The 20066-nt window shown below is 29.8% G+C and overlaps 1 protein-coding gene across 1 annotated transcript; it reads right to left on the reverse strand.

The window, feature by feature from the left end:
- Window positions 1–11556: 11556 nt before the first annotated feature.
- LOC148233362 (prostatic acid phosphatase-like) lies at window positions 11557–12717 on the reverse strand. The gene has a single exon (XM_088190717.1). It carries the CDS (start codon window positions 12715–12717, stop codon window positions 11557–11559), a length of 1161 nt encoding a protein of 386 aa, XP_088046843.1.
- Window positions 12718–20066: the final 7349 nt, after the last annotated feature.

The following is a 20066-nucleotide window of genomic DNA, read 5'->3' on the forward strand; positions in this document are numbered from 1 at the left end:
TGTAATATCGAAATGCAGACAAATATGTATGTACTTATTCTTTCGCTTATTTTCCCCTGAGAGATTAGTTGGCTTAGTTTGTATTTTGGACTTGACCTAATAAAGTTCTCAAACTACAATTAGTTTTAAAACTTTCATTAGGTCAGGTTTGGGTTTTAACAGCAAATGGACGTTTCGCAACTGTCAAATTGAATTTCATGTACATTTTAAAGCTGCATATTTGCGCCTACCAATTAAATTATATTTTAGCTAGCAAAAATATATATCAACTGATGAAAATATATTTGGACATATTTATAGTGCAAGTACTACATTGAAAGTGTGTGCTTTTGAAGGCAATGTTCCGCTCCCCCAAATTCCATCAACCAGCACGATATTTTTATATCTTGTAAGTTTCTTAAAAAAACATACTATAAGCATTATTTCATTTATTAGCTTTAGCTTTTTTTTCGAAATTAATATTGTTAGAATCTCTTCTAAGAATCTATTTTCGCCAAAAGATGACTCAATTTGATAATTTAAAATCAAAAAAATGAACTAACCTAAATCAAAAATAACATAAAAAATATTTACTGAAAAAGGTAAAGTACTAAAAATATTTTAATTCCGTGGCTTTATTTAAATTAAAATAAAAGAGAAAATTGAGTTTTGAAGTAATATTACTATAAACACAGTACAATACCAGTTTCATTGAAAAAAATTAACAGCTGAACAGCGACGCGCTGACAGCCGATTAAGTGCTACTGTAATACATGAAGACAATTATTACAATAAATTTATTAGTATAAAATATTTTAAATAACTATTAATACGTTAAGAAATATATATATATATATATATATAAAAGAAACAATTTACAACAGTATTATAAACCCTGATTTTCAATAACAAACATCGATTTTTCACGTGTTTAATAAAACAGATAAAACAATTTAGTAAATTTTGCATAAGAGGGGGCTTTAAAAATTATTCTTTGTGTTTTAAATTAGATCAACTCTTAAATTATTTATATTTATATTAATACTATGTTACATATGTATAATCATGTAATTATAATATTATAATTTTATTTATCTATTAAATAAATTTGTATAAAAATAATTTATTATAAAATACCAATTTATTAATTGTTAAAATTAAATAAATAAATAAATAAAATAAATATTTATTAATTAATTTAATTATAGGTAATTTAGTTTTTTATTTGTTTTTTTTAAATTAATTTGTTACTCGTTAGTTAACTAGATAAATTAAATCTAATGACATGCTTATAGTATTTATTCATGTACAAGGTACATGAAAAGCTGTCTTCTGCATGAAAACGCTACTTCAGGGATGTTATGAAGTTCGTAAGCCTGATATTTGCTTCATAGATATTTTAGAAAGAATTTGATAGCGTTAAACACAATCATCTTTTAAAATATCGTTATTTTGCGATAGATTTGTAAGACTTCAAAGATCTGTATTGGAATGAATCAGCAGTAATAAACATTGAAGGAGATCAGAAAGGAATATTCCAATACAGAAAGGCGTCACACAGGGATATTTTCTTTCCCCTACCCTTTTTAATTTATACTCCAAAATTATATTTAAAAAAAAAAACACTCCAGGGACAAAAAATAATTAAAATCGGCGCTGAGACAATTAACAATATCCGTTGAAAACGTTTATAAAAGGATCTATTGATGAAACAAAATTGATATTTCTCATGAGCCGAGTAGCATTATCATGAAACGAAGCATTTTAAATACCTGGGTAGTTGGGTAAATGACGAAATAAAGATAAATCTGTATCAAAATTGATCAAAACCAGTTTTTAAATTTTAAAGCACTTATATCTTCAGTAATGTAAATATATGATATACCTGGACTTTTAAACATACTGCAATAAATAGACTAGAAGTGTTTGAAATCTGACTTTATAGGCTTATGCTGAAAGTTTTATTGATTAAGAGATGACCGACTTTTTTATGATAGAAAGCAACCGAGAACTTCATTCAACTATCATAAAAGAAAGATGCTCTCGTGCGCATTTTTCAAGTACAAGCGCAACGTCCGCTTTGAACTAATACTACGAAAAAAGTCCGGGTGTTTTTTACCCCACGTTTGCGTGCTAACAATGACCCAAGTGCATGGGTATGACCCGCAATCTAAAGTGAATGATAGAGTTTTTGTTTCCTCGTGGACGGATGCGGGGAATGCGCATAAGTGCACTATTTAAACGCATAATGGCATACGATGACACGCATAATCATTATCAACCAGAAGCGAATAACTATGACAACGCACATGTGCGTGTATTGAGGGCTCAATATATTATATATTTTTTTTACTAAATAATCAGATATGAAAATAAGATTTAAGCATCACAAAAAAAATGAGAATATTTAATGAATTATATTTCCTGATAATATTTTAAAAGTATACTTCATGGACTTACTTATAAAACTAGTAATTTATTAACTGAGTTTATTATATTTTTTTTTTCAAAGTAAATTAATATTCTAAAATATTTTTTATTCAAATTTTTGCTGTTAACAACTAGACTTTATTATTCTAACTAAATAGCAATTTAAAACTATCGCGATAACAACCAGTGGCATCATGGAATCAACAAATGTATATTTCCTTGATACTACAAGTACAACTACAACTTTAAAAAGCATGGAAATCTCACATAGAAAATATCTAATATCCATACTTTTAATACCAGTTTTATTGACCTACATTTCAACTCACATAATAAAGCAGCTATACACATTTAATTTTAAATTTAATAAATCTCAATTTCTAAAGAATAATTATTGTATTTTATTGCAAACGTCTACTTGGTAAGCTGCGGAGATTGTATTTTTAATAATAATAATAATACGTAGATATAACGAAGGAGTTGTGAGCATGCGTAGAAGGGTGGGCGTGGCTAGTCTCGGATGCTGCGGTGGTGGGAGTCGAAATAAGGGTAGGAGGCGTGGCTTTAAACGTCTCGATGTTACGTACGCCTCTCTGTAGTCTTCTGCCAGAAAATTGTTGACGTACACACGTAAAATCTACGTGTTCGGTGCGTATGAAATGTCGGCTTTTCACGCATTTTATATTTAAAATAATATATATGAATCGGCACTATTATTTTAATAAAAGTTTTAGTCACTAAATCACTACAATGATTTCAAGGAAAATAGCACCGACATATATTTCATATAGTTAATATGTTAATAAATCATAACAAAGAAACACCTACACTAATCAATTGCAAATGTCGTCTTTCATCACATCATTCTGCAAAGATGAGATATTATAAATTAAAGGCGCTCAATTGGGATCTTTTAAAGCATCAACCTGACTTAACCCCTTCTAATTTTTACTTGTTTTTATCTCTACAATATTATTTAAATGGAAAAAATAAACAGCACCATCGAAACCTGAATTATGGATTAAAAAGTTGATAGAACGGTGGAAGACAGTCATTAGCAATAATGGGAATTATGTTATTGATTCATTTAATAAGGTTTATCTGAAAATATTAACTTTTGTGTTCTTAAAAAAATATGACATTACTCGTGCATCATCCTACATACTATAATCATTAGATTAAATCTTAATAAAAAAAATATTATATGCTATATTTATCATATTTACAAATATTTGATCTGAGGGGAAAACTGGAGAATATTCTCTATCGCTTAATAAAATTAAGTAGATCTTAGCATAAATAAATATATGCTAATAAAAATTCATCATAAATAGTGATTCATTTTTTAAACATAATGTTTACTTTTAATTTATTTTATATTCATTATAAAAATTTTAATATTAATATATAATATAATTTAAATAAGAAACGCGCTTTTCTAATTGTCGTGTAAGGACCTTTGGAATTTATTAGAAGTATGTTAATAAATACATATTTGAAACTAGAGGGGTAAAAAATAATATTATTGAAACATACATACATAACACAATTTTTAACCATGATTTTTAGGAAGATGCTGCATCATTTAATTACAGAATTTAAACACCAAAAGTCGACAAACTTTTTTATGAAGAGCCAGATCGTAAATATTTCAGGCTCAAAAATTTTTTTTTTCAATTTAAAACACAATCCAAGTCCAATCCAATGAATACTGTTTTTCCTTGTAGTTTAAACATTAAGTTCGTAACATGAAATCTGATGATATCTGCAAAAAATCTGATAATAATAGCTGAGGGCGGATTTTTTCGTTGAAAAATCTGAATAAAACATTACTCTAACTGTGCCATCGAACTGATGTATAGTTATTTAGCTTCCATTTCTGGAATTAATGACAGTTAAGTGCACGAGAGCAAATAAAATAACTGGTTCAATAACACATGATTGAGATGATCTCCACAAGCTTTATATTTTTTGCGTATTATATTATCACCATCTGATGTGACACATTTTAGTCGATTTCAGTTATGAATGTGCTTACTTAACTTCATAAAAAATATTTTCGTATGTAGTTGTCTCACGCAGACTATTTTAAGACATAGGATTGGCTACTCGAATAAGCAATGTGGTGCAAACCAATAACTCACTTAATAAAAAATGGGTATTTACTATTATTTTTTTAATTAAAAAAAATATTTGTGCATATAATACAATGTGCAGTTGTTATTATTTGACATAAAGCGCCTTGAAAAATCTTAGATTTCGCAAAGGCGCAAAGAATAAAAAATTAAAGAATCACTGGGAGAGGCCGAAAAAACACAAAATCTATTGGTTTGCTATTTAATTGCCTATTGATGTTACTCACAATGTGCTTAACTCTTCCAGCAACTGTTTATGTCAAAAAAATATTTTTGTAATAAGCACGTTTATAACTTTCCTTTGCATGAGTTATTAGTTATGAGCTTTTACTAATAAACCAAACTATTACGAAAGAACTGTATTGATAGCAATTAAAGCGGCTAAAGCAAATTGCCAACATACAGAATGAAACAGCTTAAATGAGGAGTCATGACATATCAGCAAACTAAGCCAACTCATCTCTCAGGGGAAAATAAGCTGAAGAAGTACAGACATACATCGCATCTCACATATTGCTCCATAGTTAGTCTGCATTTCGATATTGCAGTATGTTTTAAAAATATGATAGCTATCCTTACCGATATTAATATGTACTTCTAATATAAGAGGGCTGATCAAAGTATATTCAAATCAAATTTTGGTCAATAGGAGAGCGCAAAAAACAATTATCACTTCTCAGAAGGCAAAAATTCACGTCAAAAGCAATAAAATCGTGTCGGCGCCGTCGCAGTGGGAACGCTCGGTAACGAGCGTTCCCACTGCGACGGTGACGGCACGATTTTATTGCTTTTGACGTGGATTTTTGACTTCTGAGTAGTGATAATTGTTTTTTGTGCTCTTCTATTGGGCAAAATTTGGTTTAGATGTGCTTTATTTGATTCTGACTCGAAATTTTGTTATAAAAAGTCTTAATATAAATGCTTGATAATCGAGCGTTTTCACAACGATGGCATGATTTTACTGATTTTAATCTGGACTTGAAATTAACTATATGGCAACACTGAGCAGCAAATAAGACACGACTCATTATCAAGTAAATATTATGAGTATATATTTTTAATTTTTTTTAATGCCTAATTAAAATATTTCGCATGCAATATGATTTCAGAAAATAATTCGCAACGGTGGCTAATTTTTATTTATTTGTAGCATAGAAAAGGTTAACTCGTACCAATTATTATTTATTCAAGAAATTATATCACGATGTTAAAAATATATAAAACACCATTTTTGCATTCATGAGGCCCGGAATCACTGTTTTTCCAGTGCACGGGTTCGCTTTCAGCGGCCCTTTCCGCATCTTATATTGCTATAGTTCCTTTTACTTTCAAACGAACTTTTTGATATTACATTTGATGAAATGCAGATTTTAAATTGTAATTAATACAAAAATATATATTTTAAATATTAATAAGATTTCCTTACATTTACATACGAGATTCATTGGCGTGCGCGTAGGTATACGCGATAACAATAGTGTTGCTATCGTAAACAATTAAGTGCTCCCTCACCCTCCCGATTTGGAAATAGCATCGAACAATCCCTAATTACAATATGGCTTCAATCCTACGATTGAACACAAAAAAGAACCGTTACGCGGGCAGGGCCGGTGCTGTGCAGTCCGACACTGCATCGGTTGGGGTGCAACTTTTATCTCGCATCTGCCCCTAGCCTGGGGGAGAATTTCACCTTTTCAAATCAGGACACAGCAGCACCCCTGTTTGCGATTATCAGGTTAGCTACGGGGAAAGTTGGCCACGACCGGATTTTATTTAAACACGTGCCCTTGCGATGTCGTATAGCTAGAACCATGACCATGCCCAACATATCATTAGTCTTACGATATAAAAATATAGCTAAACTACTATTTACTAGTAATTAGTGTTTTATAAAAAAGTAACTTTTTTATGTATGAGAAATATTATTGTTTTATGGTATAATGAAATAATAATATACAAAAAGTTTAATGCTATGTGATACGAGTAGGTGCTTCAAATTTTAATGGTAACTTGTATTATGATTATATATATATTATTAGAATTTCGGGACTTATCGCGATTTTCACTTACTTTGTTTCGAAATTTCGGCTGTGATGCTCTAGCCATGCTCATGAATTTTCAGTAACAAGCAGAGCCTGCGCCGCCGCACCATACGTAACCTTTGATCCGCAAACATTTTATTATTTTTCCACAAAACCTGCGAGATAATAATATAAAATAATAATACTGAGAATATTTCAAAATTATGAATCAAATGAAAATTGTTATTTATTATTTTTATTATTTATTAAAAATTTAAATAAAATGTTACTTTTACCGCAGTGTTTCAATATCCCGATTCAATCCTCATATATCTTTGCAAGAACAACGTGTCTGCAACATCGTGGGTCAATTTGCTGCCAAAAATTGCTGCGATGAAAAGAAAAAACATTCCGTCTGATTCAGCACCTTAAGATGTTCGCCATATTACAATTGAAAGCGCAGGTGCAAAAAATAAATAGCCGTAGGAAAATCGTTTTATAAATATTATTACAACAAAACAAATAAATACAAATTCGAAGAATTTTTAAAAATTATAAATCAAATGAAAATTGTTATTTATTATTTATCTTATATATTATGTAATAAAATATACAATTTTGTGGCCAATTTTACAAAATATTTATATTTGAATAAAATCGAAAAAATAATAATTATAAATCGATGTTTAATCTTACATTAAAATTTTACTATAAAATTAAATTAAATTGTGCCTTACCAATAATTTAATTTTTTCATATTAAAGACATTAAATTCATAAGATTTGTTTTAATTAAAAACCTTCACTATTATGGAATTATTTAGTGTAGAAGATCTGAAAATGATTTAGGTAGCATGGTTTTTAGAGTCCCAAAATAAATTACCACAAAAACTAGAATTAGTAAATTAACAAAAAATAAAATATGTAGTGATAAATACCGATCTTTATATTTAAATAGTTTTAAAAAATAAATGGGAGTTAAAAAGTTAATGTAATTAATAAAAAAATAAAATAAAATCTTTAGTTACTTTTTTTAACTACATTAACCAGCGAGTGTTTTAATTCGAATAAATCAAATAACTAAAATAGTAACGATAGCGATTTTGGACCAATAATTGTAAAGAAGAATTTGCTTGAGAAAGTGGCAGCAAAAATTAATTAGATTTGTTTATTTTATATGTCTTGTGCGTATTTAAATTTCTTAATTGCTATTGATATGTATAATAAAATTGGTATTAAAATATATTAACACTTTACCGACCGCTCACGCCATATGGAGTGCGAGCCTGCCGAACGTTAAATACCGCGCACGCCATATGGAGTGAGCGGTAGCTATGATTTCGTAATCAAATTAAAAATATATGCTTAGAGATTTTTTAAGATTTTTTTTTGAAAAAAATTAAATATTAGTATGAAGTTTCATTTGATATTGAAAAAAAATATTTAATTACTGTGCCTGGCCTTATTATTAGACACGTTTGTATATATATTATAAATTGTTTATATATTATAATTTTTAAAGCAGAAATTCGTTTTTTTGCTATTTTATTATTTTTTATAGCATTAGTTATTGAAAAAGAACTAATTTAGTTGTGAGAAGTCATAAATTCTATTTTTTTAATTCAAAACAAAAATAAAAATATTTTTCACTATGCAATTCGGGACTATATTTAAAATATTTTGTATGTCCTTCTTTAGATTAAATAAGTGCCTGAATTAAAAACGTTGTTTAATTTTTGAAGGTTCAAAGTATGATTCTATTCCCGAATCACCTTCTCGATTAGCTCTCTTTTAGTGGTTATTTCGATTTTATCAATCTCTTCTTCAAATGCTCCCAAATATTCTCGACGGTATTTTTGTTTTGCAAGTATGCAAAATATCTTCCCAGTGTTATCAGTAAAAATTAACAACAAAATCATATATAATAAAGATATAGTTCAAACATAATTGAGCTGCCTTTGTATTTCTTTACTTGTGTCTTATAATATAATCAGGTACTGTTTATCTATACAAATTCGAAAATCCATTTAAAAAATATATATTTATATCAAATATATTTTGTAAATTCTTTCTACTTTGCATTTTTTTAAGTACACTAACATTTTTTGTGAGTTAATCTATTAGATAGTACCGGTTGCCCGAATTTCAAAATTGACAGATTAGCGAGATTATATCGTATTTTTTCTGTCCTGTAATTTGGAAATTTCGACCGTTTATTTTATTGAGTAAATTTTATCTATCACGAGATAGCACCGATTTACTGGAAGTGATTCTCAGAAGTGACTCTTTTTTTGAAATTGGGAATTTCTTTTGAGATAAGAAATAATATGATGCACTTAAAAAAATATTAATAATATTTCAGTTTAGCTAACGCTGTCGTGTAAATCGCATCTTGTTTTCGTGTGCTCGAGTGAATATTCTAAAAATAATAAAAAAATAAAATAAATAAAAGGAACTTTGTGCTGCAGTGATTCTTTAAAAATATTACGCTTACGCCTCTTTATAAAATATAGTGTCTATAAAAATATAAATACAGTGTATTTTATATAACAGTGTTAAAAATATAGTTTTTATTTAAATATAATTATAACCCAAATAAATAAATGGCAGAAGATAGTTTTGTAGAGAAAAATTACGCGGACAATGATTCAAATATTCCCAGTGATAACGAAAACTTTAGTGATAGTGATACAAGCTCGATTGTTCATGAAAGAAATCGTCCTCGAGTAATGATGCCTATTAGCGATGGAGAAGATACTGAGGATGATGATATTCCATTAGATTGGTGTGAAACTGATACACCTAGGCATAACCAGCCATTTGAAGGATTGTCGGGAGCAACTTTTGATGTTGATATCACGCGCCCTGAAGAAATCGCCGAAAAATTTATCGGTGATGACCTGTTCCGCATTATTGCAGAAGAAACAAATAGATACCGTGCTCAAACTTGGAATAAGTACAAACAAGAAGTTAAAACTAAAAAATGGATGGATGTCACCGTTCCAGAGTTAAAAAAGTGGTTCGCGTTAGTTTTGATTATGGGTCTTGTGAAAAAGGGCTCTTTACATCTTTATTGGACAACTAATCCGCTTATAGAAACACCAATATTTTCAAAAACAATGACCCGCAATAGATTTTACCAAATACTACGTTTCATGCATTTTTCAAATAACGAAAATGTACCTTTGAACTCTGGACGACTATTTAAAGTTAAAAAAATTATAGACTATTTTTCTGAAAGATTTGAAAATTTGTATAAACCTAATCAAAATTTATCTTTAGATGAAGGGATGATTCCATGGCGATGGCGATTAAACTTTCGCGTATATAATCCGAGTAAACTAACCAAATACGGAATTTTAATTAGAATGCTTTGTGAATCTAAGTCGGGATACATATCAAAATTTAAAATTTATTCAGGACCTGGGACTTGTTTAAAAGATTCCGTTTTAGATTTAACCTCAACTAGTACTAATAAATGGCACCATTTATATATGGATAACTTTTATAATAGTGTTGAGATGGCAAAAATATTATACAAGAAAAAAATAAGAATATGTGGCACTATACGAAAAAATCGGGGCTTACCGGATATTCTAAAAAAGGCTAAACTACGAATATTTGAAAGTAAATATAAGCGAAACGGGGAAATTTTATTACAATTGTGGAAAACAGTAAAGAGTAGAGATATTCGAATGATATCAACAATCCATAATACAAATATTGTAAACACTGAAAAAACTGACAGAAGAACTGGGCTGCGTATAAAAAAAACAATTTGTATAATTGATTACAATAAATACATGAAGGGAGTAGATCGGGCTGATCAATACCTTTCGTACTATCCAATATATCGTAAAACTAAAAAATGGACGAAAAAAGTGGCCATGTATTTATTTAACTGTGCATTATTCAATGCATTTACGGTGTATAGAAGTGTAAATTCAAACAGCAATATAAAGTTTTATGATTATTTAATGAAAATAGCAAAATATTGGATAGAGGAAAAAACATCAGAAACAGAAACACCAACAAAGACAATGTACAATATCTGTGTATGTGCCTGGAAGATTTCGCATTACGATGGAGCGAATTACAATGGTGAGTGAATATTTTATTGCAATTGAATTATATATCAGTAAGCTCATATTAGTAAAAATGTCATTTCTCATTTTTGTAGATAATCATTTGCACAAAATATCACAATACGAAAAAAAAGTGTGCTTGAAAAAAGTTTTTTTAAATTTGAAAAAGTTTGAGAACCGCTGGATGACTCAATTTAAATTATTTTTATTTAAATTTCTAGGTTATTCATTTTTATAATTTTAAAATCAAGATAATCATTTTAAAAATCTAATAATAAGGAAATGTAATAATTAATTTTTATTTCCGGCGATCCACATGTTGAGAACCACCTAATAATGACTTAAATTGATGCATTGATACATTTTTAACATGTTTAGAAAAATTCAACTAAATATTCGGACCGTATCGAAAAATACATAAATTTAAATAAAAAAGGTAAAATTCGCGAAGATTTGCGAAAAGGTGCCGGTATTTAGCGTAAGTCTGGTAGTGAAACTGCCGGTCGGTAAAGTGTTAATATATGGATTAAGGCACACAAATAAAAATTATGATATATTAGCATAATAAATTTGATAAACATTGTGGAAATGCAAATAAACTTTTGATTTATTTGATATAATTCTTCACATATATATTCACAATCACTGTCGGCAAGCATTCGTAGACCATCAATAAGCGTTTCGTCCGCGTCGTTCTATGGTCACTAACCTCTTGTGCTTTTCAAAGGCGGTGACAAATTCCTCCGAAAATAAGTTTCCAAAATATTTCTAAGTTAAATACAAATCATAATGTTATAAATAAATAAACATCTGTGTTTGACTTCAATATAAATAAATAATTGACATGTTCATAAACTATATAAATAATATAATTAAAATCATATTTATATTACAGATTGTTAAATAATTACAGCGATTGGTAATAGTACTGATTCTGATGCTTTATAACGCTCAACTTCTTGCGATGTTGGCTTTCTTCAATATCATCATCGCAATATACATTTTTGTTGACACGTGATAAGCCTATCACAAACATAGCTCCAAAAGCTGCTGCTCCTAAGCAAATGCACATTAAAATCAGTGCACTGTTAGCGTCTGAGCTTTGAGCTGTAGACTCCACCATGAAATTCAAGGAGCAGTGACTTTCACATTCCGACACCAACTGCTCAACAAAAGCAGTATTGTTATCCAGTACCTTTCGAGTACTATTTCTCCAGTAAAGTTCAATCAAAAGAGCAGAAGAAAAGCCCGGGTATGTTCCATCAAATATCTTCAATGCTGAGAGTATTCCACTAATGTTTAGATCATGAGCAGAATACAGATTGCTTTTAAATGGATCATCAACGTCTGAAAGTTCTATGTTTTCCAAAATATTCATGATCAACGGGCCGTATCTTAATCTAATTGAGAGCTCAGTGTGTGCATTTATTATTAAAGATTCGCCAGCGAGTTTTATCAGTGGTTCTGAATAAACTGTTTTCGTCCAATCAGTTAGTCGTAATCCACGCATTTTTTCAATCACTAGGTAAGTGAAGACATTGCCGACTTCCACAAGATTCTCTTTGCCAAGATTATAAGACAAGAATTTATAGTGATTGTGCCGTTTTCTTTCTTCGTTGTCTATGTTGTTCTTTAATTCTTCGTCGTATCGTGGACACTTCTTATAACATAAAAACAGATCGTCACAGCCGTGAGGCGATGAAAGGAATGCTATTGATTCACCAGGATATAACCCTGATAGTAAAAACAAAGCAGATTTAAGAGTTCGTAACGTGTTCGTACTTTTGGACATATAGTTTACCGGCAAATAGAATTTATAACGCTCTCGAATAATGAAGCCCAGTTTCTTCATTTGCATAGCACCTTCAGCAGTGAGAATCTTCTTTTCTTCAGGCCAATAAGAATCATATTGATATGGACCATTGGGATACAAGTATTTTGGCATTCGCATTCCGTGTCTTGTCACAATGGAGACCAGCAGAAGTTTAACTTTTGGATCGGGTACTATTAAATTTGTCACTGTAACCAGAAAACAGCAAAGCAAGAGACACTGCACAGTCGGAACCATTTTGTTCGTCGAGTATACGAAGGAGAATAAGACTCAATGTAGCATGTAATAATGCGTCAATATATTTATAACATAGATTTATTTACACAAATGAGACAAATCTCTAATAGATTACTATCACACAATGAATTTTGAACTGCAAATGAAACATGTTTCTTGTTTGTTTACTGACTGTCAACCTATTATTTTAATCATATAACTACAATATATAACATAATATTTTAAATATATTCATTTCTAGAGCAAAATTAAGTGCATCTCAATGAGTTTGATGTCAAAGATATTTTTTTGTCACAGACGTGCATAAAATAAAAACATTGTTGAGAACATGTGATATTGGTAAAGCATTAAAGATGACTTCCACTACTGTTTTAAGACTTTTACAAAAGCTTGGGATGATCGAGAAACTAGATAAAAAGTGAAACGAATACTGCTTGCGATTATATATTGGCATAATATTTGGTGGACTCTTTGGGTGAAAATATTTTTAAATGAAGATAAAAATATTCAAATAGTAAAAATAGTTTCGTATTTCGTATGCAATACCTACTTCTGTTTTCACTTCGCCAGCCATGCTTATCATAAAAAGAGGCCGACAGGCCGCTGCGGCGGGGTCATTTATCTGTTACATAATATAATTACTGGGAACTGCTAGGTACCGTTAGACTTGCCTGAGATAAATCAAATGTATTTCTTTTATGTTGACACGTCGCTAAGAAGCTCCAGTTTTTTTTAAGATGTGAATCTTGATATATGTAAATAATTGATCAAACTCACACAACAGTACGAATATATATTACAATTCTACGACAAATTTGTAAGTGTAGGTCAAGATAGAAGAGCACAAACAATTAACTGTTATCATGTGTCCACAACTGATATGTAACACTTTGAACTAAATTTAATTTAGAGCGATAGAGCTACAACAACAATAATATTGACACTTTATTTCCATGCTTACTCACGATCCCACTACTGATTGTACTGAAAAAACACAGTAAAAGGTTGGTTCTCACTGACAAAAACCCTAAGGTATAGCAATTCAAAGCACATAAAGGTGGCGGCACGTGGAAAACGCGTGCCGTTCCATGCACGACGTATTGCACACGTGCTGCACGTCACTGCTACATTGTTCAGCAAACCTGAAATGCAGTTTGCAAACCTACATTATACAAAATATTTTACTTATAAAAAATATAATCATGTATACAATAGATATGTTTTACATTTTTTTATATTTAATTTACATGTATTATGTCACGCTTTAAATAAATTTACATAGGTCAAGTGTTACTTAAAATTGTATATCAGACATTTGATGAAATAAAAAAATATCGAGACAGTATATGATAAGCACACAAGCATTTTAATAAAGATTTGTTCGTTTTTTTTTGTCAGTCTAGACGCGAATAGAATAGAAAATTTTGTATAGACCCTATCTTTCTCGTGCCCCCTGATTCAACACAAGTGATTATATGGGACAGGTGGTCCTAACCATACCAGTATATGGGTGCAAATTCAATGCTTACTTGGTTGTTGAACATATTTACATTTTACATGCATATATGCGTGTGTATGTGTATATTAGTGCTTATTTTCTATAACTATTTTTTATTATACATATAAATTTACATGTGATTAAATTTAAAAAGTCAATGCTTTCCAAATTTTATTGTATAATCGCCCAACTTATATATTATAATTAACTCAACTAAGTAATAATTATTAATATGATATCACTGAAATTACTATTTCAAAATACATTTTAAATGTTAACATTTAAATGAGCATAAATAACAAGTTTCAGTAGAATAAACACAATTTGCAATAATATGTTACTGAGTAATTCCACAAAAAATTAACCGAACAATCCAATTATTAATTATATGAATTATGAGAACAAAAAAATATAATGTGAGGACAAGAAAATATGCGTGGAATACGGAGTTACAAATCTCCACGTTTTAAAACACAAATAATCTTAAATAAACTAATATAAACGCATGCATAACGCAAATTATTCACTTTGCTGACGATAGACAGAGAAAGCAGCCGCTTCCCTCTTCACAGCAACCCTAGTACAACTACGACATCCGATATACAAAGTTCAATGTGAGTCTTCAGAAGCAGACAAGGTTGCGTGAATCTCAAGGATGTACAATAATTACGCAAATTAAATGTACCCCAAACTTGTTACACAATACCTTTACCAAACGTCACACAAATCGATTGCTCTAAATATAAATTAGCCTACTCTATGATTAGATTAAATAGTTTAATAGTCCTAATATTCTTCTACCATTGTTATCAAAATAATCATCAAAAAAGCCTAACAAATTTTACAAAAAATAATGTTACCGTAGATGAGCCTTCATATATAATAATACAAAAAGTATTAGTACAGAAATAAAATATATATTTATTCGCAGTAAGCGTGAATAAGTTGACAACTCAAATTTTTAAAATATATATTTTGCTTTTGTTTTTAAACTATCTCTCGATAATTCATGGTAAGTTGTATTATGAAATAAAATCAGTATTTATGCACAACATAGACATATCAACCAAGAAATCCAAAAGCGTATAATTTTTAATTTAATGCATCTCGAGTTGTCAACTTATTCACTTACAAATATTTATTTGTAGCAATAAAAGCATAACTACATAATCAAATTATACAATAAAAATGATTATTAAAAATAATATGGAGAACAACTTTAAGAACGGACAAATATTAATTCAGAAAAAATTAACAAAATTCAGATATAAATTGAAAGCAATACGTAACCTATTAATATTATATTAATTAAAGCAATTAAGATGTCTAATAAAATAAAAAAATACACCATAGATACTTAAGCCTAGAAAATCGAAAAACGAATGATTTCAAATATCATACATATTGAGTTGTCAACTTATTCACGCATGCAATATGAAATATTTAAGACAAATATATAAATAAATATATTTTACGCTACTGCATGATAGTAATATTAAAAATATATACATAACAATAATAATTATATCCACAAAGTTAACTTATTCACAGTCACCACATTAACCATAAAAAACAGATATATAAATATATATTTATTACCAGTAAAGGCATAAATACCTAATTTAATATTCTCTAGCAAATATAAAATAAGATTATAAACAGTTAATGCATAATAGTATTATTAAAAATCTACAGAAAAAAAAACTCTAAAAGCTGATAAGCTAGAATATAAAAATCAACAAAATTCAGATATTAAAAAATATATAAATTAAATAAATTGGAATATCTTATAAAACAAAAGGATAGACATATCATAATTTTAAATTTCAAATATCTCGAGTTGTCAACTTGTTCACGCCCACGCATGAACCATAAAATTCAGACATAAATATATATATTTGTTATTAATAATGGTATAGCTACATAATTTAACTATGTATATAGACAAGTAAAAATTAAAAAATCAACAAAACTCAGATATTCACTAATAGCAATAATTACAATGAAACAAAATGGTATGTCATGTAAAACACTATACATTTAATATAAGCGTAAGACAAAAATGATAAGAATATCCATAATATGAATTTAAAATAAAAATATATTCTATATGAAAGTCTATCCCCATTACTCACATATTATTTGTACACACACATATGTAGGTATGTATAGGTAGCCAATTGACCTTTCTTCTTTGAATGAAGTTCAAGATAGCAAGTCTTGAAATATACGAAGGGTCGTAAAGGAACAAGAACACGTCGTCCTTGAGCCAGGTGGCAAATCAAGTTAGCATCAGGTGCTTCATTGAAAGTCTAAAGAATTGGGGTCTTTAACTTATGCAAAGTGAACTATTATAAATAAAGGTCGTATTCAATAACAATTATACTTATTTCAAACACAAAATTACTGATTGTTTTTTAATTTATATTTTATTTCTGCGATGTTTTAGAACTATTAAAGTGATTTTTTTAAAAAGTTTGGCCAAAATAAAACGGTTGAAACAACACATTCGTATGAATGATTGAATTTTCGATGTACCCGTATAGTATATCGATATGAACCTAGTGGCCAATGAGCTCGCTCGTGTGAGGCAGCTGCATCAGGGGCGTCGTAACCAGGAGGGACCGCTTCCCCCTATTGTTTGATATCACAGCACCAAACATTAGGTTACCATGTAAGATGGGAGTCTCTACCGGTCCGTTGGGCGCATCTGCGGATTGTTTTATATAGTTGCTAATGCACTCTATCGTTCCTGGTTCCAAAAAAAAGGGGCAGGAGGATGACCCCGCTGCTGATTCATTATGACAATTCAGAAAAAACACACCTGAATGCATTACCGCAGAGTTCTGTTTGCTACAGTATGATTTTGGTGTTAGTATTTACCACTTCATATAATTATATTTTTATGCTTTTAATGAAACCAATATTATAATAAAACACTCCGATTCATAAGACGCAACAATGTACATTCAGTTTATATTCGTTGAGAATTTACACATTTCTTTAGAGCAAATTAAAATGAATAAATTTTAGACCACCCTGTGTTCTTCTCTATAACGTATATAAGGGGTTAATAAATTAAAAGTGCACCTCGGGGGTGTGAGTCACCTGGTCCACGTGTCGGTGACGTCACGTGCGCATATTGCCCACCCTTACCTGAGGAAGCAATCTACCGCGATTCGAAATGCTCTACCAGGGCGCCCCCAATCCAAAAACATTCTATGTACTAATAACACCAGCATTATGCAGTACACATGCATTCTTTCCGTAATAATTAAAACAGGGCCACTGGTTGTATTCTCCTCGCACGATTAGTTATCCGCTCACGCGCAACCAAATAACTAATTATTTTTATTGTGTGCATAATTGAGGGGTATCATATTTTCGTAGACTTAAAATGCAGTACATATCAAGCAAAAGAACACTTACTAAGAAATTAATATTTTATATTAAAAACCGGCACGATAGACGGGTGGTATAAGTCGCTGGCTATTGACCTGAAAGACCTGAGTTCGAATCCTTTATAGAACACAGGTTTTTTCAATTTTTATCGTATCAGGGAAATCAGAATTAATGATTAATTTTTAAATATTTATATAAATATATAATAAATCGTCCATGTATATGTTGATTTCGATCAAAATATACATAAATATATGTATGTATAAATTTAAATATAAATATCCCTAAATATATTCATATTTTACTTGAAATATTTTTTTAAATTCAAATAGAATAAGAGGCATAATAAAATAGTGGCCACGTTAAATTTTTATACATAACAAAGAAAAGTATACAAGTCGAAAAATACAAAAAAACTGATAGCAGCAATATATTGTCTTTTTTGATTTTCCAGGAAATCTTATTTTTCGTATATCGTATTTTTTTAAATCAATAAACACGAGGAAAAAAATATGTAAATATTATAAGGAAACAGTGACGATATTCAAGTTGTTTACAATACACATACATATAATTATGTTATTCGGCTTACATTTTATATCAGCCATAACAATTTTAAAAATATTTATTATATTTTTGATTCATACTAATCTTAAGTTTTGCGTAAACTATCATATCCATATCAGAATATCTCTTCTGAAGCGGAATATTAACTTTTATTCTAAAAACCCTCATCGTTAAGAAGCTGTGATAATAAATAGTAATAACAAATTTGAGCTGATGAGTCGTAAATTAAATTTGCAACAAAATCCCATTAATAAATAGTGTCACCTATCGTATGAATGGACTGAATAAATTTTTTTAGCAGCTTAAACTTAATATAAAATTAATAATATAATAATTAACTGGGAATCTAGCGTTCTCACTGCGACGGCGCCATCACGATTTTATTGATTTTGACGTGAATATTTGACTTCTGAGAAGAGATAACTGTACTTGACTTGATAATATAATATGTTGTAAATCAGTCTATTAGTTGGCCGTACACGCGGGGATTTGTCCGACGGATCTGTTCCTCGCGGATGTCTGGCGGACAAATCCGATCGTGTGTGGTGAGAAAAGACATAGATTTGTATGTCAGTTGTCCGTGTTTAGTGTCAAAGCCGTCAGCCAGGAAAGTTTCTTGACATAATTAAATACAAATATTAATGAAATACGCATCTCATAGGTTGTTTTTGAATTTTATGATAATATTATTTGCCCTAAGGCACATCTAAACCAAATTTTGCCCAATAGGAGAGCGCAAAAAACAATTATCACTTCTCAGAAGTCAAAAATCCACGTCAAAAGCAATAAAATCGTGTCGGGGCCGTCGCAGTGGGAACGCTAGCGTTCCCACTGCGACTGCCCCGACACGATTTTATTGCTTTTGACGTGAATTTTTGCCTTCTGAGAAGTGATAATTGTTTTTGCGCTCTCCTATTGACCAAAATTCGGTTTGAATATACTTTGATCAGCCCTCTTATATTAGAAGTCCATATTAATATCGGTAAGGATAGCTATCATATTTTTAAAACGTAGTATGCTATAGAAATGCAGACGAACTGTGGCGCAATATGTGAAAATGTAATGTTATTTATAAGTATACCATTCACTAGTATCCTCAAATCACTATCATCTAGACTTAGAGCTTCATAAAAAAATAACAACGGTAATAAGATGCATCCTTGTCATACACTACATCGAATTTGGACATCATCACTAATTTTTTTAACTTTAGCATTTGCATATGAACCTTTTGTCCTATTCACTCAGCCGTCTTCTTAGGGTCATTACGTGCCTCCAAAAGACTCATTTTGAGTGTCTAATTATATCAATATCATAGACATAGACCAACTATCGGATTTGTTGTATTTATATATTCTCCATTTGTGCAGATTTTTGCGTTTCTGGTCTAGTGAGGTATGAACTTGTTTGGTACTTCAAACTTTGACATCGCCTCATAAGGTTTGTTTCTACTGAAGTTTATTATATTATCTGATCTGTTGCATAAATCCGGCAATAATGAAATTTAGTTTCATACCTGCTCAAATCAGTGAACGGTAAAATTAATTGGGTAATGGTCGGTTATTTGTATTTTAAAATTTGTGCCTTTTACCATATATCCCATTTTAGCTAATTTAATTTGTCTAATATTTCTTTTAGGCATACCGCTAAAACGCCGTTGTTTTAAAATACATATGAAAATTAATTACGGCTCTTTTCAATTATCTACAAATTTATTTGCACGTACCGATTATGAGTGGTTGTCAATATTAGTATATTAGTCATATATTGAATTCACGTTTTTCTCAATAATTTATATATATATAAATCTAGTCTTGATTCCTAGGATAGCAAAAATGACCGAAAATCATAATCTCTATTCACCAATATAAGCAAATTTTGC

This window comes from Plectrocnemia conspersa, unplaced genomic scaffold (assembly GCF_051122295.1).
Source record: "Plectrocnemia conspersa isolate PC_06_02 unplaced genomic scaffold, ASM5112229v1 ptg000008l, whole genome shotgun sequence".
NCBI lineage: Eukaryota > Metazoa > Arthropoda > Insecta > Trichoptera > Polycentropodidae > Plectrocnemia > Plectrocnemia conspersa.

Excerpts from the sequence above, each read along its gene's own strand:
- LOC148233362 (XM_088190717.1), bottom strand. The coding sequence starts at position 12,717 with ATGGTTCCGACTGTGCAGTGTCTCTTGCTTTGCTGTTTTCTGGTTACA.